This window comes from Zeugodacus cucurbitae, chromosome 2 (genome assembly GCF_028554725.1).
Source record: "Zeugodacus cucurbitae isolate PBARC_wt_2022May chromosome 2, idZeuCucr1.2, whole genome shotgun sequence".
Classification (NCBI taxonomy): domain Eukaryota; kingdom Metazoa; phylum Arthropoda; class Insecta; order Diptera; family Tephritidae; genus Zeugodacus; species Zeugodacus cucurbitae.
The window spans coordinates 40,105,715-40,128,580 of record NC_071667.1 but is presented as its reverse complement, the minus strand read 5'-3'; the positions used below and the strand labels follow the sequence as shown (position 1 = coordinate 40,128,580).

At 37.0% G+C, this 22,866-nt stretch overlaps 2 protein-coding genes across 2 annotated transcripts in view; one reads left to right on the top strand and one right to left on the bottom strand.

The window, feature by feature from the left end:
- The window catches only part of LOC128919911 (gustatory and odorant receptor 22-like), a 297,874-nt gene that overhangs the window by 153,684 nt on the left and 121,324 nt on the right, over positions 1-22,866 (top strand). The window lies entirely within an intron of this gene.
- Positions 4,169-5,568, bottom strand: LOC128919909 (uncharacterized). The gene is made up of 3 exons (XM_054225561.1): positions 5,340-5,568; positions 5,157-5,279; positions 4,169-5,082 (listed from the first exon to the last, which is right to left on the bottom strand). Exons 1-3 carry the CDS (start codon positions 5,370-5,372, stop codon positions 4,330-4,332), a joined length of 909 nt encoding a protein of 302 aa, XP_054081536.1. The 5' UTR covers positions 5,373-5,568; the 3' UTR covers positions 4,169-4,329.

Below are 22,866 nucleotides of genomic sequence, written 5' to 3'. Positions count from 1 at the left end.
AGTGTATGACGCAATTTATGTCTACTATGCAAAATATGATACAAGATTTAATAAAATCGCAAAACCAAATGCTGCAAACTTTATTAAGTAAAAAATGAGCGTACTAAATATTTGTATATGGAATGCTAACGGTGTTAACCAACATAAATTAGAGATTATTAGATTTCTGTCTGAAAAAAATATAGATGTAATGCTAATATCAGAAACTATCTGACAAACAAAAATAAATTCAATATACCCGGATTTAGACACTATGTTACAAATCACCCGGATGGAAAAGCGCACTGTGGAACGGCAGTATTGGTTAGAAATCGGCTTAACCACTATGCTCTAGAATATCATGCTACAGCTAGTGATGAGCGATATTGCTATTTTTGAATCATTGTGATTTCAGTGATTGCTACTTTTAAATCACTGTGATTTTGTATTGCTATTGCGATCACAACAAAAAAAAAACGAATTTATGAGAAATTGTACTCCAATTTTTTATACTCTCGCAACAAATGTTGCTAAAGAGAGTATTATAGTTTTGTTCACATAACCGTTGTTTGTAACACCCAAAACTAAACGAGTTAGATATAGGGTTATATATACCAAAGTGATCAGGGTGAAGAGTGGAGTTCAAATCCGAATGTCTGTCTGTCCGTCCGTCCGTCTGTGCAAGCTGTAACTTGAGTAAAAATTAAGATATCTTGATGAAACTTGGCACACCTATTTCGCGGCACCATAGGAAGGTTGCTTTCGAAAATTAGCAAAATCGGACCACTGCCAGGCCCACAAAATGGCGAAAACCGAAAACACATAAAGTGCCATAAATAAAGCTATGGAAATAAAATTTGGTATGAAGGATCGTACTATGAAGGGGCATATTTGGATGTAATTTTTTTGGGGAAGTGGGCGTGACCCCGCCCCCTACTAAGTTTTTTGTACATATCTCGCAAACCAATAGAGCTATATAAACCAAACTTTCTGCAGTCGTTTTTTTTAGCCATTTCCTAATACAGTCCAAAAATGTAAGAAATCGGATAATAACCACGCCCACCTCCCATACAAAAGTTAGGTTGAAAATTACTGAAAGTGGGTTAACTCATTAACGAAAAACGTCAGAAACACTAAATTTCACATAAGAAATGGCAGAGGGAAGCTGCACTGAGATTTTTTTACAAAATGGAAAATGGGCGTGGCGTCGCCCAGTTATGGGTCAAAAACCATATCTCAGGAACTCCTCGACCGATTGACCAATGAAACTTGGTTTGTAATAGTTTCCTTACATCCCAATGATATGTTGTGAAAATTGGCCAAATCGCTTCACAACCACGCCTACTTCCTATATACCAGAACTTTGAAGTGGATCTGAATCGTTTACTTTACAATATATAAGTAAGCACTAGTGAAGATATCGATGCAGAACTTTGCACAAATACTACGTTTATAGTGTGGCAGCCCCATTCTAAAAATCACCGAAATCGGACCATAGGTTGTCAAGGCCCCATATATCGAACACGAGGACCTCGGTGCTTCCAACCTAATATTATGGTTTCCAACTTTCAATGGACTTTATACAATATAAATGACGAATATGTGGGTCAAATTGTGTATTATATAATATAAATAAAGTTAAATAAATAAATTGCGAGAGTATAAAATGTTCGGTTACACCCGAACTTAGCCCTTCCTTACTTGTTTTTTTTTTTTAATTTTTACATATACATTTTTATTAATTTTAACAATATCCAAAATTACCTGCTTTTGTAATCACTATTAACTAATTGAAAAATTTTGGGTAAATTTGACTGCTTTTGTAATCACCGTATCCAAAATTATCGAAATCACAACTAAAATTCCTATTGTGATCACTGAAAAGTGATTGCTACTTTCGAACTGATATTGTTACAGTGATCGAATTAGAATCACTGAACTGCTATTGCTACAGTGATAGAATTAGAATTATTGAACTGTTATTGCTATAGTGATCGAATTAGAATTACTGAACTCCTATATGTACTGTGATCGAACAAAAGCACTGAACTTCTCTATAGCTACTGTGATCGAACTCAAATTACTTAACTGCAATAGCGATTTTAAATCACTGATATTTACAAAAATTGATCGCTGTTGCTATACGCGATTTTTCAATCACAGTGAAAAAATCACCGGTAGTGAAATATCGCTCATCACTAGCTACAGCCCAGTTACAAGCTACAACAATATCATTAAAAAATCGGGGTTGTGATTTAAATCTAACTGCTATATACTGTCCTCCTCGTTTTAAAATTACAGATGGTGAATTTAAAGACTTTTTTGGAACGCTAGGCCATAGATCCCTAGCAGGTGGAGATTACAATGCAAAACACATATACTGGGGCTCACATCTAATTAACGCTAAAGGAAGACAGCTGTACAACACAATTATGAATAAGCACAATAATCTTGATATAATATCTCCTGGCAAGCGGACATATTGGCCCAGTGATCTTAACAAAATACCAGATCTAATTGACTTCGCAGTAATCAAAAATATAGATAGATCGCTTGTGACAGCTGATACATGTACAGATTTATCTTCTGATCATTCACCTGTACTAATAAAGTTGTGTGAACAACCCATATTCGATAACTCAATGATATAATAAGGGTATTCGTTTAAACGTGTAATGTTACCCATCGCATAAATTTATGCAAATACGCAGTGTGTTACATGAACGCACTTCAAATTCTTTGTGTAAATGCCACTTATTTATGTATTAAACAGCTGTTTGGGTGTCAAAATATTAAAATGCCGAAAGTTAGCGAAAAAGCAAAATTTATTCAACTTTGCGAAAAATCACTAGTATTTGATTTGTTAATGTTGGAGCTGTTTGGAAAACATGACGGTAATTGTTTTGCGTCAATGCTACATTGTTTAAAGGCGCATATATACATAAATATATAAATGATTTCAGAAATCCAACGCAAAAAGGAAGATGAAATTATGGAAGACTTTAGCTTTGCATTGGCAGCTGCTGCATATTTTAGATATGGATCTACATTTGTTCATCATTCTGTCCCAAAATCACCCAACTTTTTAATAGATGTATTACCGCATTTGGATGAAAACAGGTTTCGAGAAATTGTGCGAGTCAGCAAAACCACATTTGATTTTATCATTGATCTGATAAAGGATGACGAAGTGTTCAATGGTCCACGTTCATGTAAACAGTTTCCTATCCAAATTCAATTGGCTGTAGTAATGTACCGACTGGGTTCATGTGGAGAAGGAGCAACAATTACTAAAATTGCTAGTTTGTTTGGTATTAGCGATGGTGGAGTAATACAGGTGAGCTATTTACATATGTATCGGTTAAAATTTGTGTTTCAGCTGTATTTTAAATTTCTCAATAGGTCATGACCAACAGGGTATTTGATGCAATTATTAAAAGGAAAACTCAGTTTCTGTTTTGGCCGGACCCTGTAGAGCGTAGAGCTTTAGTTGTTCAAACACTCAGTGAGCTACCACATTGTGTTGGCTACGTAGATGGAACGGAGATAAAATTGGCGGAAAAACCCACTGTAGATTGCGAAGCATATTTTTCTCGCAAGCATATATATTCACTTAAGGCTCAATGTGTGTGTGACCACAAACTAGTAATTCGTCATATGGTATTGGGGTATCCCGGTAGTGTTCACGACGCTAGGATATACAACAATTGCGAGCTATCCACAAACGCCACTGAAATGCTAACAGGATCAGAGTGGTTAGCTGCAGACAGTGCATATAAATTAACTTCGACCCTTATTACTCCTTTTAGAATAAACGCAACGGAAGGCACCTTGAATCAACGAATTCTGTTCAACAGAACGTTCAGCCAGTACCGAATAAGAATTGAGCATTGCTTTGGTTTATTGAAAGAACGTTTTAATAGCTTGAAAGAACTCAAAATTCAAATAAAGAGTGATAATTCGGTAAAGTTTGCATGCCGGTGGATATTAGTTTGTGCGATATTGCACAATATTATATTAAAAGAAAACGACGGTGGTTTTGATGTTGACGAAGAAAGCATTAGTGAAAACAGTGAAGTCGACGAGCCTGGGGATCAAAACTTACCAACAGTTGAAGATGCATCTAAGCGCCTTTCATTGTTATCACTAATGGAAACTTAAAAATAAAGTATTGAAACTCATGTTTACATATCTTTAAAATCCATTAATATATGCTTTTATTTACAGAAAAATAAAAAGTGCTTCTGTGCCTATTAACATTTAGTTACATTCAAATATACATGTATTTTGCTATGAGATCTTTTAAATTTGCGAAAAAAGTACCATGTGAAATCTCTTAAAGTTTCACATTTATTTTGATTTTAACTTTAACTCTATTTCAAACATTTTAATGCGTTCTTCACTAGCAAGTTTCAGTTTTTCAATTTCCAGTTTGGTTTCTTTTTCTGATTCAGTTTCAATTCTTTTCATTTCTAATTGATTATTCAGTTCAATTCTTTTCAACTCGACCTCATTCTTTTCTTTTTCTTTTTCTAATTCTATTTTCTTAACTTCTAATTCCAACCTTTTCTCCTGAATAAAAATCAATTTATTGAACGGGGCTTCACTCTTTCTTTTTGGTTTTTTTGTTGAACTTCTAAAGTCCAACGAACTTTGTGGTGTAGAAGTTGCCGCGGCGGCGGCACTGCAATCGCTACTTATACTTATAGGTAATATTGGGTCAACTAAATCCTCACAATCGAGCGCACACAAGTCGTAGGAATCGATGGTATCGTTTAACGAACTATCAGCACAAGGGGAATCAGCCAGTACTTCAATGCTGTCAGTGCTTTCAAAAATTACTCCGGGATTTACATTTTTGCGTTGCCCGAAGATAACTTCCAGTAAGTCAAAGTTGGGACAAATTTTGTTGACATGCGCTGATACGCTTGACTCGTCACCATTAGCGAGTAGTCCAGACCCAGTTTTGTTTTTCCAGGCTGCCGCGGCAACGTACAACGCTTTGAGATACCTCATTTTGCTTTTCATAGCTACGCAAACGACAGATTGAAGTGCCGGTGTATTTTGCTGCAATTTTTCGTAAAACCTTTGGGAGGTCGGTTTCTGGAAGATATGCGTAAATTCGTGTTAAAACAAACATATGTACCTAAACATTTTCACTTTTCTAAAACCCTTACCTCAAAAGATTCTGGACTATCTTTAATTGCGTCGGATACTGCTTGCAACAGCTGCAGGGACTGCGACTCTGTCCAGCGATGGGACGGTTTCAGCCGTAGACGCTTTTGCTTTAACTTTTTATCCTGAAATATAAAACAATTGCAACAATTAAATAAAATTTATGTTCCGAGTTTCATTCTTACCTTTTCCATTTTAATTTTCACAATAATATTCATCAGCTGGTCGTTTGGTAGGGTTGCTTTTGCAATATCGTAAATTTACAAGTGTTCTTTACACACTGACATTGGTGCGTAATGTGTTTAAATGAATTTCCATATAAGTTGCTGCCAGATTTTTACGCATTCGTAAATATACACGGTTTAAGAGGTTTACGGGGCTTTTACACGTTTAAACGAATACCCTTAATAACTAACGCAGCTGTCTTAGCAACACCAAACAAAAACTATAAGCCACTTGTTCTCCGAAAAACCACTAATAGAGAAATAGAAAAGCTAGTAAATGAAAAAAGGCGTGCTAGACGAGAATGGCAGATAAATCGCTCCCCTTCCACTCATCTTCAATTGAAATCTGCCGTACGAAAATTAAAGAAAGCGCTTAAACGCGAGGAAGAATTCAATAATGAAACTTATATAAAGAAGCTATGTCCAAACTCAAGAATGCAAAATTCCCTGTGGAAAGCCAAAAAGTCCATGAAGCCTCCAGTCGACTCCAACATGACTATACGAGACTTGGGTGGAAATTGGGCTCGAAGTGACGAGGAAAAGGCTAATTGTTTTGCAAATCACCTGGAAAAGGTATTTCAAATTAATTGCCCAAAGAACAACTTTAACCTTCATCCAACAACACTATTTTTACATACGTATAAAACAACTGGGGTGATGCGTCACCCCACTGCTTTTATTTTTAAATAAAAAAATATTGTTTACAGATCTCATTCATGTTTATTTCTTAACAAGTTCCTTTATTCATTAAGAATCGTTAAAACAATTAATTTTGTTCATATAACGGTTATTATTATTATAAATTTGCAATTAAATGCATATAAGGCACAGATTTTTCCGGTATTCGGGACATGTTGGCAAATGGCATTTTTCGCAAACAACTTTAACTTCTTTGTCCCGATTTCTTGCGCACAGTGCACATTTCGCCTGCTTTTGTAATTTTTGCGGCGGTTCGTCTGCAGAAACTTCCTTTGTGATGCCCAGAATATCCCGAATACTGCTGGCTAGTTCTCTAGGTAAAATTGTTTGCAAACGGCGTTCCATATGCAGTCTGGCTAATTGTAACGCCACCTTTTTTAAGTATTCACTACGCATCTTTGCTGCTGAAATATTTGGATGATTGGTGTCAAAAAACAGAACCATCGAGTTTATACCAGCTTGGTCAATTATGGCATAAAAGTAACGAAGAGGCCAATTGTGAACAATCACAAAGAGCAACATGGGGTGATTGATCACCCCAGCAGAACTTTTTATTGCTGTTATTGCAAAATTACGATTTACCGCGACAAGTGCATGCAAGCGACTGATTGTTCTCACTCTAATTGAGGAATAGATCAAGCGACAGAAACATACAACAAAGGAAACTAGAAATATTTACAGTTATCTACAACCGTGGGGTGACCCGTCACCCCTGTTGTCGTTTGAAGGTTAAGTTGTCAATCTTACCTAACACAGCAAATGAGTCGCTCGAGTATTTTAAGACTTCACCTTTTGAAATTAATAGCATCATAAAAGAACTAAACCAAAAAAAGTCGCCAGGACATGATAACATCACCCCAAAAATGCTAATAGATTTACCAAATATTGCTGAAGAGGTGCTCTCTTTGCTATTTAATGCGATTTTTAGTTTTGGATACTGTCCGATTTCATTGAAAATGTCGCAGATTATCCTGATAGATAAACCTGGGAAAGACCTGACACACCCGTCTTCATACAGACCAATCAGTCTTCTACCCTGTATTTCCAAAATATTTGAAAAGGTGTTACTATCAATGATGTCTCCATTCCTTCACGAAAATAATGGAATACCAGCGCATCAATTCGGGTTTCGTGCAAAACATAGCACGATAGAGCAAGTAAATAGTATAACTAACGAAATAAGAAAAGCATTTGAGCACAGAGAGTACTGTTCAGCTATGTTTCTAGATGTTGCTCAGGCATTTGATAAGGTGTGGCATGAAGGGCTTTTATATAAGATTAAAAACATTCTACCTTTAGAATTGTATAAAATATTGGAGTCTTATTTAAATAATAGACTATTTATGGTTAAAGTAGGAGACTTCATATCTGATGAACGACAAATAAGAGCTGGTGTACCCCAAGGCAGTGTTTTAGGGCCAACTCTGTACATCATATATACTGCTGATCTTCCAACAGCTAATCATGTTTTGACATCAACTTTCGCGGAGGACACAGCTTTAGTGAGCCGTAACAAATGCAACATTATAGCATCAAGAATATTAGCGGAGCACTTAAGTTCTGTCGAAGAATGGCTAGCAAACTGGCGTATAAATTTAAATGAACAAAACTGCAAGCATGTTACATTTTCTCTAAGAACAAAAATGTACCCGGCAGTAAAAATGAACAATATTCTAGTGCCTCAAGCGAATGAAGTTACCTATCTTGGTATTCACCTAGATAGAAGACTTACGTGGAGAAAACATATATCTAGTAAAATAACGTGCATGAAGATAAGAGCTGAAAATTTAAATTATCTTATAAATAAAAACTCTAAACTTAGCCTAGACAACAAAGTGCTTTCATACAATGTGGTCATAAAGCCGATTTGGATGTACGGCATTCAACTGTGGGGTACGACCTGTGCAACTAATATCGATATAATACAAAGGTACCAATCGAAAATGCTTAGAGCAATCACGTGCTCACCATGGTACATGCGCAATGATAATATCCATAAAGATCTTGGTATTCCTATGGTTAAGAAAGAAGTAGAGGACAGCAGATTGAAATATATATCTAAACTCCGTGATCACCCAAACCCATTGGCTAATGCTTTAGTACAATCCTGTTATCAATCACGTCTAAAAAGAAGAGATATGCCTGCATACTAAAGAGCAACGTTTCACCAAATCAACTCAATCACCTGGTTGAGCTTGTCTAGTTTTAATTAGTTTTAAGATTTATAAATTATAGTAAATAAATGTATATTGAAAAAAAAAATCTACCCACAAAGAAAGTTCTACGTCAGGTAGCGGATGAGCTAACATAACACAGTTTGCTAGTTGTGCTTTCGCAGCCTCAAAATGAAGTTTAGTATCGTCATTCCAATTTAAGACGGTGTTGTCGTTTTTCTTATTTCCGACTATCATCGCGAAGAGTGGGTCTTGTAACTCTAAGGCGTTAGGAAGAAATCTCCGATAATAATTTAGCATTGCCAAAAAACGTTTAAGTTCTTTAGCAATCTTGGGCGGCTTCATGTTTGTTAAAGCTTCCACGATTGCGATTTGGCGACATTGATCAATAATACGATCTACTGCGCTGTCTTTCGGTATATTGGCCATTCCGCAACAGCTTTCCTACGGTTTTTGAAATAGCAGCAATTTCATTTCGTATTTCACTCAACTCACCCAGCGATTGCGATTCGGAGCTAACCTCAAAGATATGTCCACCATCCTTCAGAGATAAGCATTATGTGATGGAATCAGCGATTTTAATTTTGTCGCTAATTGGAACGATTGTTGCGATGATAGCAGCTTGCGCGTACGGTGGTAAGCGGCTGACCCAGAGATCGTGAAGTATAATCTCGCTGAGCGTGGCGCCTGCAATGCGACGCATTTCATTGTACAAATCGCTAGGTCTTCGGTTACCCAATGGGAGTTCTTCAAAACACGTTGAAGCCGACGTTGCTGACTCTCGGCGAAGTTTTCGATGATTTTACGGCGAATGTAGTTGAATTTTTCTGTTGCAGGTGGAACTTCGATAAGTGTACGCATCTCCAATAATTTTGCCGGAGGTACACTTGTCAGTACTAGTTATGTTATATTTTGCCGTGTCGGAAAAAACGCGGGAGGCTTCAAACCAGAAGTCCATTGAAAAGAAATACGCTTCAACGTTATCTTCCGACATCGCCGGCAATGGAATCCGTGGTGGTATATTCTGTGATGGAAGTGGTTCTCCATCGGTATTCGTGTCCGCGGATGTTCGCATATTTAACATTTTCGCGTTGAAAATATTTAAAATAATTACTTACGTTCACGGGTCACCAATATAACTAGATGGAAAGATATACTTGTTGCACGCTCGATGGTTGATGAGAAAAAGGAAAGATTTATTGTAGTTCATAAAAGGGTACAATAGAATGAAGGATAATTCACAATAAAATGTCAAAATGTTAAAATGCATGGTTGCATTAGCGATTATAAATTACAAAACTGTATGGTGTTGCCACATATATATGTATTTGGCGTAGGAACCGCTTTAAGCGGTTATAACCGATTCCACCAGAGCGCGCCACTCGTTTCTCCTTTTTGCTTTTTGGTGCCAATTGGAAACACCAAGTGAAGCCAAGTCACTTTCCACTTGATCCTTCCATCGAAGTGGAGGTCGTCCTCTTCCGCGGCTTCCTCCAACGGGTACTGCATCGAACACTTTCAAAGCTGGAATGTTTTCATCCATCCTGCGCTGTTTTTTTTCGCTGAACTATGTCAATGGTTTTTTTTTCAATATTTGTGTATTTATTGAATATGCTCTTTGAAGCCTTACACTATGTTATAAAATCTTAATTCTAATTAAAACTATACAAGCTCAACTAAGTTATTGAGTTGTTTTGGTGAAACGTTGCTCTCCAGTGTGCTGGCATATCTCTTCCTTTTAGACGTGATTGATTACAAGAATGTACTAAAGCATTAGCCAATGGGTTTGGGTGATCACGGAGTTTAGATATATATTTCAATCTGCTGTTCTCTACTTCTTTCTTTACCATGAGAATACCAAGATCTTTATGGATATTTTTATTGCACATGTACCATGGGGAGCACGTGATTGTTCTAAGCATTTTTGATTGGAATCTCTGAATTATATCGATATTGGTAGCACAGGTCGTACCCCACAGTTGAATGCCGTACATCCAAATCGGCTTTATGACCGCATTATATATCAGAACTTTGTTGTCTAGGCTAAGTTTTGAATTGTTGTTTTGTTTAGAAGCCAATTTAAGTATGCAGCTCTTATCTTCATGCAGGTTATTTTGGTCGATATGTGTTTTCTCCACGTGAGCTTTCTATCCAAGTGAATACCAAGATATGTTACTTCAGTCATATTGTTCATTTTAACTGCCGGGTACGTTTTTGGTCTTAGGGAAAATGTAACATGCTTGCATTTTTGCTCATTTACATTTATACGCCAGTTGGCTAGCCTTTCTTCAACAAAAATCAAATGCTCTTCTACTCTTGATGCTATAATTGGGCATTTGTTTCGGCTCACTAAAGCTGTGTCATCCGCAAAAGTTGATGTTATTAGCAGTTGGAAGATCAGCTGTATATATTATGTATAGAGTTGGCCCTAAAACACTGCCTTGCGGTACACCAGCTCTTATTGGTCGTTCTTCAGATATGAAGTCTCCTACTTTGACAGTAAACTTTCTATTTTTGAAATAAAACTCCAAAGTTTTATGCATTTCGAGTGGTAAGCTTTTTTTAATCTTATATAAAAGCCCGTCATGCCACATTTTATGGAACGCCTGAGCCACATCTAGAAATATAGCAGAACAGTACTCTCTATACTCGAACGCTCTATTGATTTCGTTAGTAATCAAATATACTTGTTGTACAGTGCCATGTTTTGCACGAAAACCGAATTGGGGAAAGGAGACATCTTTGATAGTAACACCTTTTCAAATATTTTAGAGAGACAGGGTAGAAGACTGATTGGTCTGTATGAAGACGGCTGTGTCAAGTCTTTACCTGGTTTGTCTATCACAGTGATCGGCAGCCCATTGCCCGCGGAGCGCTCTCTGAACGCACACTGAGTGTACGTGTGAAACACACGTACTTGCAATCATTATTACACTATAGAAGAGATGTCAGGTCAATTGCTTGCTGACTTCACAGCGAGCAAGACGTATACAATACAATGTTTGTTATATATTATTTGATTTCTATTTTGATTATTAATTTCTTTTATTATTTTTGCAAGTCAGTTCATAAAAACACAACTATTAATTTTCCAACTTCATTTGCCATTTAAAACGTTAATAATAATTAATAATTGTGTTGTTAATTCGAAGTTGTACTACAGATTTTTTTTTGCAAAAATTTTCATACACATTTCTAAGCAGTATTAACAACTGATTGTATGTGTAAAACTAACGTACACTATAAAATCGATTGTTAGGAAACCAGTATTGGTCCTAATTTCACTAGTTCTAAGAAAGTTCGGGACCAGTAGAACATAACACTTGGTCAGTTGAGTAGCTCTCAACATGCATATACTCTCACAAAATAAATTGTTTGATTGTATAAGTTTGCCGACCACTGGTCTATCATGATGATCTGCGAATTTTTCCCGAAACTGAGAATAGCGTTAAAGAGAAAGGAGAGCACTGTTAAAGCAATATTAGGTAACTCAATTAGCATTTTTGGAGTAATTTTATCATGTCCTGACGACTTTTTTGGATTCAGCTCTTTTATGATATTAATAATTTCAGAAGATGACGTTTGAATAAACTCAAGCGACTCGTTAGCGCTATTGGAGATGATTGGCAGCTTATAGCTGTTCTTTGGGCAATTAGGTTGAAATACCTTTTCTAGGTGATTTGCAAAACAATTTGCCTTGTCTTCGTCACTTCGTGCCCAGTTTCCACCCAAGCCTCTTATAGGCAAGTTGGAGTCGACTGGAGGCTTCATTGACTTTTGGGCTTTCCAAAGAGAATTTCGTTTGTTTGAATTTGGACATAGTTTCTTTATATAATTGTGAGTGTGGTGTTCTTCCTCACGTTTAAGCGCTGTTTTTAGTTTTCGTACAGCATATTTTAGTTGCAGCTGAGTAGAAGGGGAGCGATTTAACTCCCATTCACGTCTAGCGCGCCTTTTTTCATTTACAAGCTTTTCTATTTCATTATTAGTGATTTTTCTTCGGCTAATTTCTGTTTGGTGTTGCTCCGACAGCTGCATTTGATATTACATGATTAAATTCTCTTATACTTTCATCAATATCTCTTTCTGTATCTATTTTTAAATCAATATTAATATGGCTACTCACATATTTTTTATATTTTAACCAGTTCGTTTTGGCTCAACGTATATGGGTTGTTCACACAACTTTATTAGTACAGCTGAATGAGAGGAAGATAAGTCGGTACATGTATCAACTGTCACAAGCGATCTATCTATGTTGTTGGTTATAGCGAAATCAATTAAATCTGGTATTTTGTTGCGATCAGTGGGGCAGTATGTGGGCTTGCCAGGAGATATTATATCAAGATTATTGTGCTTATTCATAATTGTGTTGTACAGCTGTCTTCCTTTAGGGTTAATTAGACGTGAGCCCCAGTACATGTGTTTTGCATTGTAATCTTCACCTGCTAGGAATCTTTGACCTAGCGTTCCAAAAAAGTATTTAAATTCGCTATCTGTAATTTTAAAACGAGGTGGGCAGTATATAGCCGTTAGATTTAAATCACAATCCCGATTTTTAAAGGATATTTTTGTAGCTTGTAACTGGGCTGTAGCATGAGATTCCCGAGCATAGTGTTTTAATCTATTTCTAACCAACACAGCCGTTCCGCCATGTGATTATAAATCTTACGTAATGTTTTTGGATTTTTTAATGGGATTTTGCGGTGGTTGCATTTGTACATTGTTGCCTTTTACAACATTGGCATAGCTCCCTTGTACAGTATTAATTTTAATATTACTAGATTTTGGAATATGGTCTGTAATATCTATATTGTCATTACAGGGAGTATGTAACATTTGGTTACGTCGGGCTTGAATACCCTGTGACAACTTCGATTTCAAATCTTTATAAACAGGACAACCCCTGTAGTTGGCAGTGTGACTTCCTCCACAATTACTGCATTTTTTGTTTAAATCCTCTTTCTTGAGGATACATTTTGAAGTGGGATGTAAATCTCCACATACCATACAAATACTGCGTAGAGTGCAATATGATTTGGTATGCCCATACTCTTGGCAGTTGGTGCATTGTACCGGACCGTTTCTTTTGTGTGGTTCTCCTACGGTTACTCTACGGTGTAGCAAATATTTTAAATTAACAATCACATATATTGAATGCACTTCGTTCTTTTTCTGCGGTCTGCGGAAGACTCTATACCTTTAATTACTACAGCTAGGCCCTTTCAGCTCTTCAGCTGGTAGGAATAATAATTTTTGTTTTTATCTGACCAAAACTTTCTGTTTTTTCGTTTCATCTATATTGCCTTTTTTTAAATGCACTATGTGAAAATTTTTTGTACCTACAATTTCGCTTAATTTATAGCCTTCGCATCATCATCAGAACCATTGCTTAGTACGGCAAATTTGTTGCCATATAATACTTCAGGTTTATTCTTGATTGGCGTGCCGCCTTGACATTTTTTAGGATTGACCGCTGACTTCACAGGACTTAATTTCCTTTTAATATTGACGTAGCGGTCAATGCCAATCTGAACAGATGGACCTTTTTTGGTATGTGCATTCTCACCTTTAGTTATGCTTTTCTTCGCTGTCTGCTCGATTGCAGGTACCTGTTTACTTGTTGGTGCGTTCATGTTTGTTGCTGGCCGTTGTTGACTGCCGTTCTCTGCTGCTTTTGTTGCTTGTAAGCTCTGGTTCGGGTGCTGCTCAGTTGATCGCTATGATAACTCATCCTTCTCGCCTTTTCCTTGTTTGTTGGTGGGAGCTGGTTTTGCAGGTTCGACAAAGCTAAAGTAGACATTCAGAGAATGCCTACGGCCTTGTCGGTGAGGGTGCGCAGAGCTCATGTTATTGTTTATTTTCTCGCATTTAGAATTTGTTATTTAGTATTTATTATTGTTTGTACACTTTTATTTTTGTGATTTTTTTGGCTTTGTTAACACTTTCGGCGTTATTGACCAACGCTTGGCTTAATGAACTTCTTAAATTGTTTTGTTTTTTACGTATTTTATTTTAATTTTTGGTTTTAGAGAATAATCACGGAGCGCTTCAAATACCGTCCGTATAGGTTGAAAGCTCTCTATGTCAATGTCGTCGTACAAATCGTACAGCTCATCGTTCCATCGTCTGCGGTATTCGCCGTTGCCAATGTTTAGACGACCATAAATCTTGCGCAAAACCTTTCTCTCGAAAACCTCAAGAGTCGTCTCATCGGATGATCGTCCACGCTTCAGCGCCATACATCAGGACGGGAATAATGAGCGACTTATAGAGTTTGATTTAGTGACTTGGGAGCCAACACGTGAGTGCGCTGACTGTTTGTTTGATGACAGGAGATATTTCGTTTTGTCCTCATTCACCACCAGACCCATACGCTTAGCTTCCTTATCAACTTTGGAAAAAGCAGAACAAACGGCGCGTTTGTAGCTTCCGATTATATCAATATCATCGACGTACGCCAGCAGCTGTACACTCTTATCGAAGATTGATTGAACGTCAATTTACATAGCCGTATTAGTTTTGAAGGGATTCGTGCTGTCGAAAGCAGCTTCAAAATCGACAAAAAGGTGGTGTGTGTCGATCCTCTTTTCAGTGGTTTTCTCCAAGATTTGGCGCATGGTGACCAGATAGTTGTGGATTTTCCAGGTCTAAAACCACACTGATAAGGTAAAATCTGTTTGTTCACGGTGGGCTTTAGTCTTTCACACAGTACGCTCGAAAGAACCTTATAGGCGGCATTTGGCTCAGATTGTGGGATCTCCCTTTTTATGAATTGGGCAAAGCACATAGAGATTCCAATCGTAAGGCATGCTTTCTTCCGACCATATTCTACAAAGATGCATGCACCTTATCAGTTCTTCACCAATCGGCCGGTAATTCATCGGTCCCCGCCGCTTTGTTGTTCTTCAATCGGGTAATTGTTATTCGAATTTCTCATGGTCGGGTAATGGAACATCAATTCCATCGTCATCGATTAGGGAATCCGGTTCGGCATCTCCTGGTGTTGTACTTTCACTGCCATTCAGCAGGTCGGAGAAATGTTCCCTCCATAACCCCAGTATGCTCTGGACATCCGTTACCAGATTACCTCATCGATCCCTACATGATAATGCTCCGGTCTTGAAACCTTCGGAAAATCGCCTCATCGTTTCATCAAATTTTCGAGAGTTACCCATATCAGCCAGCTTTTCAACCTTTTCATACTCACGCATTTCGGCCTCTTTCTTTTTACATCTGCCCATGCGTCTCGCTTCCCTCTTCAGTTCTCGATATCTATCCCACCCCGAACGTGTTGTGGTCGATCGGAACTTTGCGAGGTAGGCAGTTTTCTCTCCACTGCGGAACGACAATTCTCATCGTACCAACTGGTTTTTTGTCATTGCCGAAGACCAATTGTTTCGGCTGCAGCGGTATGCAATGAGTTTGAGATGCCGTTCCACAGCTCCTTTATATCGAGATGCTGATGAGTGCTTTCAGAGAGCAGGAGAGCAAGTCGAGTAGAAAATCGTGCGTATCTTTGCTGATACTAGATAATGGTCCGAGTCCATATTTGTTCCTCGGAGCGTACGCACGTCTAAAACACTGGAGACATATCTTCCGTCTATCACAACGTGACCGATTTGATTGCGCGTGTTTCTATCAGGGGACAGCCATGTTGCTTCATGAATTTTATTGTGCTGGAATCTGATACTACAGACAACCATATTTCGGGCCCCAGCGAAGTCGACCAGCCTCAGGCCGTTTGGCTACGTTTGGTCCCCAACGGAAGAGAAGGACGATGTGACCAAAGATACATTCTATGAGCGCCTAGAACGTACCTATGAGCGCTGCCCCCGCCACGATATCAAAATCGTGCTTGGCGATTTTAACGCTTGGGTGGGTGAAGAAGGTGCCTTTGGCACAAGGGAGACACCACAATCCTCACTAACTACCGTGGTATAAGTCTCCTCAATATCGCATATAAGATTTTGTCGAGCGTATTGTGTGAAAGACTAAAGCAAACCGTCAACGATCTGATTGGACCTTATCAGTGTGGCTTTATACCTGGAAAATCGACTACGGACCAGATATTCACCATGCGCCAAATCTTGGGAAAGACCCGAGAGAGAAGAATCGATACTCACCATCTTTTCATCGATTTTAAAGCTGCCTTCGATAGAATGAAAAGGAGCTGCCTTTATGCCGCGATGTCTGAATTTGTCATCCCTGCAAAACTAATACGGCTATGTAAACTGACGTTGAGCAACACCAAAAGCTCCGTCAGGATCGTTGAGGACCTCAGGCTTCAGACAGGGTGACTCACTATCGTGCGACTTCTTCAATCTATTACTGGAAAAAAATAATACATGCTGCAGAACTAAATAGAGAAGGTACAATCTTCTACAAGAGTGTACAGTTGCTGCCGTATGCCGATGATATTGATATCATCGGAAGCAACAACCGCGCCGTTTGTTCTGCTTTTTCCCGACTAGATAAAGAAGCGAAGTGTATGGGTCTGGTGGTGAATGAGGACAAGACGAAATATCTCCTGTCATCAAACAAATAGTCGGCGCACTCGCGTCTTGGCTCCCACGTCACAGTTGACAGTCATACCTTTTAAGTAGTAGATAGTTTAGTCTACTTGGGAACCAGCGTTAATAACATCAACAATGTCAGCCTTGAAATCCAACGCAGAATCACTCTTGCCAACAGGTGTTACTTTGGACTGAGTGGGCAATTGCAAAGTAAAGTCCTCTCTCGACGAACAAAAATCAAACTCTACAAGTCGCTCATTATTCCCGTCCTGATGTATGGCGCCGAAGCGTGGACGATCATCCGATGAGACGACTCTTGGGGTTTTCGAGAGAAAGGTTTTGCGTAAGATTTATGGTCCTCTGAACATTGGAAACGGCGAATACCGCGACGGCGAATCTGGTTGATTCGGTTATAATCGCTTAAAGCGGTTTCTACGCCAAATAATATATATATATATATAATTGATTACACATCGCTTCTAAAGATTTAAGCCTTTCATTTACAAGAGAGTTAGCCTTTTGCAATTCTTTAATTTTATTTACTCTAAACGAGCTTTGACAGCATCTCGGCGTCACCTCATGTAGAGGTTTAACCCTTTCTTTATTTTTAGCAATTTCCCTACTGGGTGTTAGCAACATGTCGTTTGGTCGGTAATGCAGTTGGGAATAAAACTTTTTATTCTGTGTTTATTTAGCCTGGGTGGCAGCTTTGATCATAAAACGAAACGAGTTAGATATGGGGTTATATGTATATATCAAAATGTCCGTCTGTCCGTGCAACGAATAACTTGAGTAAACATTAAGATATCTTGACAAAACTTGGTACACATGTTCCTCGGGACTGTGAGGACGTTGGTATTGGGCGAAATCGGACCATTGCCACAAAACCATAAACCTATAATGTGTCATAACTAGGCCATAAATAAAGCTAGATAATTTTTTTGAAAAGTGGTCGTGGCACCGCCCCTGAGTAAGTTTTATGTGAATATCTCACAAACCATTAAAGCTATATTAACCAAACTTTCTGCAGTCATTTCTCTTACGTACCCCATTACACACCATAAAAATTGATATAATGGGATAATAGCCACGCCCACCTCCCATACAAAGGTTAGGTTAAAATTACTAAAAGTGCGTTAACTCACTAAGGAAGCTGTACTCTGGTTTTTTTTTTACAAAATAGAAAAAGGGCGTGGCTTCGCCCACTTATGTGTCACTTCGGGAACTATTCGACCGATTACAATGAAATTCGGTAATTAATACTTTCTTGACACCCGATAACACGGAAGGAAAATGGGCAAATCGGTTCACAACCACGACTACTTTCCATATAACTAAATATTGAATTCCAACTGATTCCTTCACTTTATAATGAATACATAACGAACCAATGAAGACAGCGGTATAAAACTTTGCACAAATACTGTATACCCTCTGAGGCAATCGAAATCGGCCTATAACTTTTCAAGGCAATCCTCAGATTTAATGTAATTCTGAGGAAAGCAGGTGCGAATGCTCAGGCAGACCTTTAAAGCGCGTTTTCTCGAGTTTTCATTTTCACAAGTGTTAGAAAAAGGTGCCGGCGATAGCAAAAATAATATATGTCCGATAGAAAAAAACCAAAGTGATCTAGCTTCAGTATGAAATTATCTGCTATTTGAACTAAAAAATTTAGACAAAAGTAAAAAAAATAATTCTTAAAAAAGTGAATTTTTTTGTCAAACTTCGAAAAAATTTGGATTTTATAACTTCATCGGTATTTTTTTAGTTCATAAAGAAAAGAAACTTATAAAAATTAAACAAAAAATTGGTTCGACTGTTTCAGATGCATCGCACGACCTCCATCACCGGCACCGATTTACAAGTGCAGACTCCAGGCGCTCCAAAAAAATACTTACAACTTTGAAAAAAGTTCAATATTTTTTAATAATAAATATTGTTTTTTTAAGCCTTAAATATAGTACACTATCGTCTTAAAATTCCGTTTACCGCAATAATTCCCTTCCCTTTCAAAAAAAAATTGCTAAAAAACGCTTTTTTCCGCTTTTAAAGCAGACTACTTAATTAAACTATATCAATAAATTCCGAGAGTATAAAATCTTCGGTTGCACCCGAACTTAGCCTTCTCTTACTTTTTTTATCATATTATTAAACGGAGTTGAAATAACTATAACAACAAGAAAAACATGTTTTTTAATATTATACTAAATACTAACTCTATTATACTAAATACTAATTCTCGTTAGCTTAGCAAGTAATATGACATAAAAGTTGTTTTAAGAAAGGCATTGATAAAAGATAGAGAAGGAAGCAAAAATAAAATTATGGCTTCGTTTAAATAAATGTGTGTCACTGTATATTATAAGGTGAAGAAATCAAATCGTATTCAAAATGGAGTTATATTAGAAGTAGGGGTGGTTTTGTACTGATTTCGAACATTTTTCATCCATGTCATCAAGGTGTCAAGTAAATATTATATACCGACTGTCATTGAAAGTGATTGCCAAAAGATTCCAGACCAGATAGATTTTTCATTGTCGTCAAAATATCCCGGAATTCACTGTCGATTGGCATCGTGGAATGTTATTGAAATAAATATGACTCTATGTTAAATATAGACCAACTGGAATCTGAAATTTTCCATTTTACAACAAACATGCATCATACACTTTGGTAAAGTATACAGAAATTATGGGAATTTGCTGTCAATTCTCAATAGCCCAGTGACATAAACGAAATAATTAAATTATAGCGAAAGATACGACGTAAGTGGCACCAAACTCGTTGCCCACTTATAAATAAAATATTCGGAAAATTCAGAGGTTTAAAAATTAAAATTTCGCAAAATATCTTTGGTTCTCAACCAATGGAAGAAATCCCGTTACTCTCTTTGGAAAAGCTGTAAAAGACCACAAAAACCAAAAACTCATTATTTCCCATTAAAATACTTGGCACGAGATCATTGAAAAAAGCGGAAATTTTCGTATTATTTAACCAATATATTCTCCTCATATGAAAAACATATAGATTATTCACCTGTTTTCAGTCAAGAAAGCGAAGAAATCTCAAGCAGTGAGCTGAATGAAAAATCAAAAATATGAAAAACTGCCGAGGCCCTAAAACAGCTTCCTTCAATAAGTATAGTAAAAATTGCCAACATTATTAATTCGTATTTGGATCTTAAATACGTACCAACTTATTGGAAATTTGCTGAAGTTATCATTAATCAAAAGCAAGAAAACCAGGATATGATGTATCTTCCTACATTTTTTTTTCAGTATTTCTTTATTTATTGAATCTGTTTTTTTAAGCCTAACAATAAGTTATAAAATCTTAAATCTATTTAAAAAACTAGACAAGCTCAAAAAAGTGTATTGAAGGAATGTACTAAAGCATTAGCCAATAGGGTTGGGTGATCACGGAGTTTAGATATATATTTCAATCTGCTGTTCTCTACTGCTTTCTTTACCATTGTCATACCGAGATCTTTATGGATATTTTCATTGCGAATGTACCATGGTGAGCAACTGATTGATCTAAGCATTTTCGATTGAAACCTTTGTATTATATCAATATTAGTTGCACAGGTCGTACCCCACAGTTGAATACATCCAAATCGGCTTTATGACCGCATTGTATAAAAGCACTTTGTTGTCTAAACTAAGTTTAGAGTTTTTATTTAAAATCCAATTTAAATTTGCAGCTCTTATCTTCATGCACGTTATTTTACTAGATATATGTTTTCTCCACGTAAGCCTTCTATCTAGATGAATACCAAGATAGGTAACTTCATTCGCTTGAGGCACTAGAATATTGTTCATTTTTACTGCCGGGCACATTTTTGGTCTTAGAGAAAATGTAACGTGCTTACACTTTTGTTCATTCACATTTATACGCCAGTTGCCTAGCCATTCTTCGACAGATCTTAAGTGCTCTGCTAATATTCTTTATGCTATAATGTGGCATTTGATACGGCTCACTAAAGCTGTGTCATCCGCGAAAGTTGATGTCAAACATAATTAGCTGTTGGAAGATCAGCAGTATATATGATGTACAGAGTTGGGCCTAAAACACTGCCTTGTGGTATACCAGCCCTTATTTGTCGTTCATCAGATATGAAGTCTCCTACTTTGACCATAAATTGTCTATTTTTTAAATAAGACTCCAATATTTTTCTAAAGGTAGAATGTTTTTAATCTTATGTAAGAGCCATTCATGCCACACCTTATCAAATGCCTGAGCAACGTCTAAAAATATAGCTGAACAGTACTATCTGTGTTCGAATGCTTTTCTAACTTCGTTAGTTATTCTATTTACTTGTTCTATTGTACTATGATTTTCACGAAACCCGAATTGGTGCGCTGGTATTACATTATTTTCGTGGAGGAAAGGAGACATCTTTGAGAGTAGCACCTTTTCAAATATTTTAGAAAGGCAGGGTAGAAGACTGATTGGTCTGTCAAGTCTTTCCCAGGTTTATCTATCAGGATAATCAGCGACTTTTTCCACGAAATTGGATAGTATCCGAAACTTAGAATTCCATTGAAGAGCAAAGAGAGCACCTCTACAGCAATTTTGGGGTGATATTATCATGTCCTGGCGACTTTTTTGGATTAAGTTCTTTTATGATGCTAATAATTTCAGAAGGTGAAGTCTTAAATGACTTGGGCGACTCATTTGCTGTGTTAGGTAAGATTGACAACTTAAAGTTATTATATGGGAAATTTGGTTGAAATACCTTTTCTAGGTGATTTGCAATACAAGTAGCTTTCCTACATGACCATATTATTTCTACCGAGACTTTTTGAGAAAATTCTTATAATAAAATCATAGAGAAAAGCGCTAATCCCAGCAGTTTGGGTTTCGAGCTAATCAAAACAAAGAAAACCTATAATCATTTGATTTAATTTGATTGAAAAACCCAACGAAGGGTAATGTAAAACTTAATATTCGCCAGATAAATCAAATTAAAAATCAAACCACTAAAAAATTTTTGAACTGCACAAAAATAAAAGAGAGTTTGGGTCTTCCAGTGACAACTAGGCATCTTGCTAACATTTTACAAAACACAAATGAGTTAAAATGGAAGAAACCGGTGTGTAAGCTTGGTTGAAATATATTCGCAATCTGGAGAACCTCCTCTATCCGCCCATACCCATTTTAACTCTGAAATAGTGGGACGGTATACTAAAGCCGACCCGAAAAATTTAGTAACTCGATGCCAAATCGTATTTTTGATTGTTGAAATAAAGAGAATTACACATATTATAGAAAAATCCTTTATATCAATATTAGTTGCACAGGTCGTACCCCACAGTTGAATACATCCAAATCGGCTTTATGACCGCATTGTATAAAAGCACTTTGTTGTCTAAACTAAGTTTAGAGTTTTTATTTAAAATCCAATTTAAATTTGCAGCTCTTATCTTCATGCACGTTATTTTACTAGATATATGTTTTCTCCACGTAAGCCTTCTATCTAGGTGAATACCAAGATAGGTAACTTCATTCGCTTGAGGCACTAGAATATTGTTCATTTTTACTGCCGGGCACATTTTTGGTCTTAGAGAAAATGTAACGTGCTTACACTTTTGTTCATTCACATTTATACGCCAGTTGCCTAGCCATTCTTCGACAGATCTTAAGTGCTCTGCTAATATTCTTTATGCTATAATGTGGCATTTGATACGGCTCACTAAAGCTGTGTCATCCGCGAAAGTTGATGTCAAACATAATTAGCTGTTGGAAGATCAGCAGTATATATGATGTACAGAGTTGGGCCTAAAACACTGCCTTGTGGTATACCAGCCCTTATTTGTCGTTCATCAGATATGAAGTCTCCTACTTTGACCATAAATTGTCTATTTTTTAAATAAGACTCCAATATTTTTCTAAAGGTAGAATGTTTTTAATCTTATGTAAGAGCCATTCATGCCACACCTTATCAAATGCCTGAGCAACGTCTAAAAATATAGCTGAACAGTACTATCTGTGTTCGAATGCTTTTCTAACTTCGTTAGTTATTCTATTTACTTGTTCTATTGTACTATGATTTTCACGAAACCCGAATTGGTGCGCTGGTATTACATTATTTTCGTG

Excerpts from the sequence above, each read along its gene's own strand:
- LOC128919909 (XM_054225561.1), bottom strand. The coding sequence starts at position 5,372 with ATGAATATTATTGTGAAAATTAAAATGGAAAAG. Across the intron at positions 5,280-5,339 it reads TGAAAATTAAAATGGAAAAG|GATAAAAAGTTAAAGCAAAA; the intron begins GTAAGAATGAAA and ends TTTATATTTCAG. Across the intron at positions 5,083-5,156 it reads ATAGTCCAGAATCTTTTGAG|AAACCGACCTCCCAAAGGTT; the intron begins GTAAGGGTTTTA and ends CATATCTTCCAG.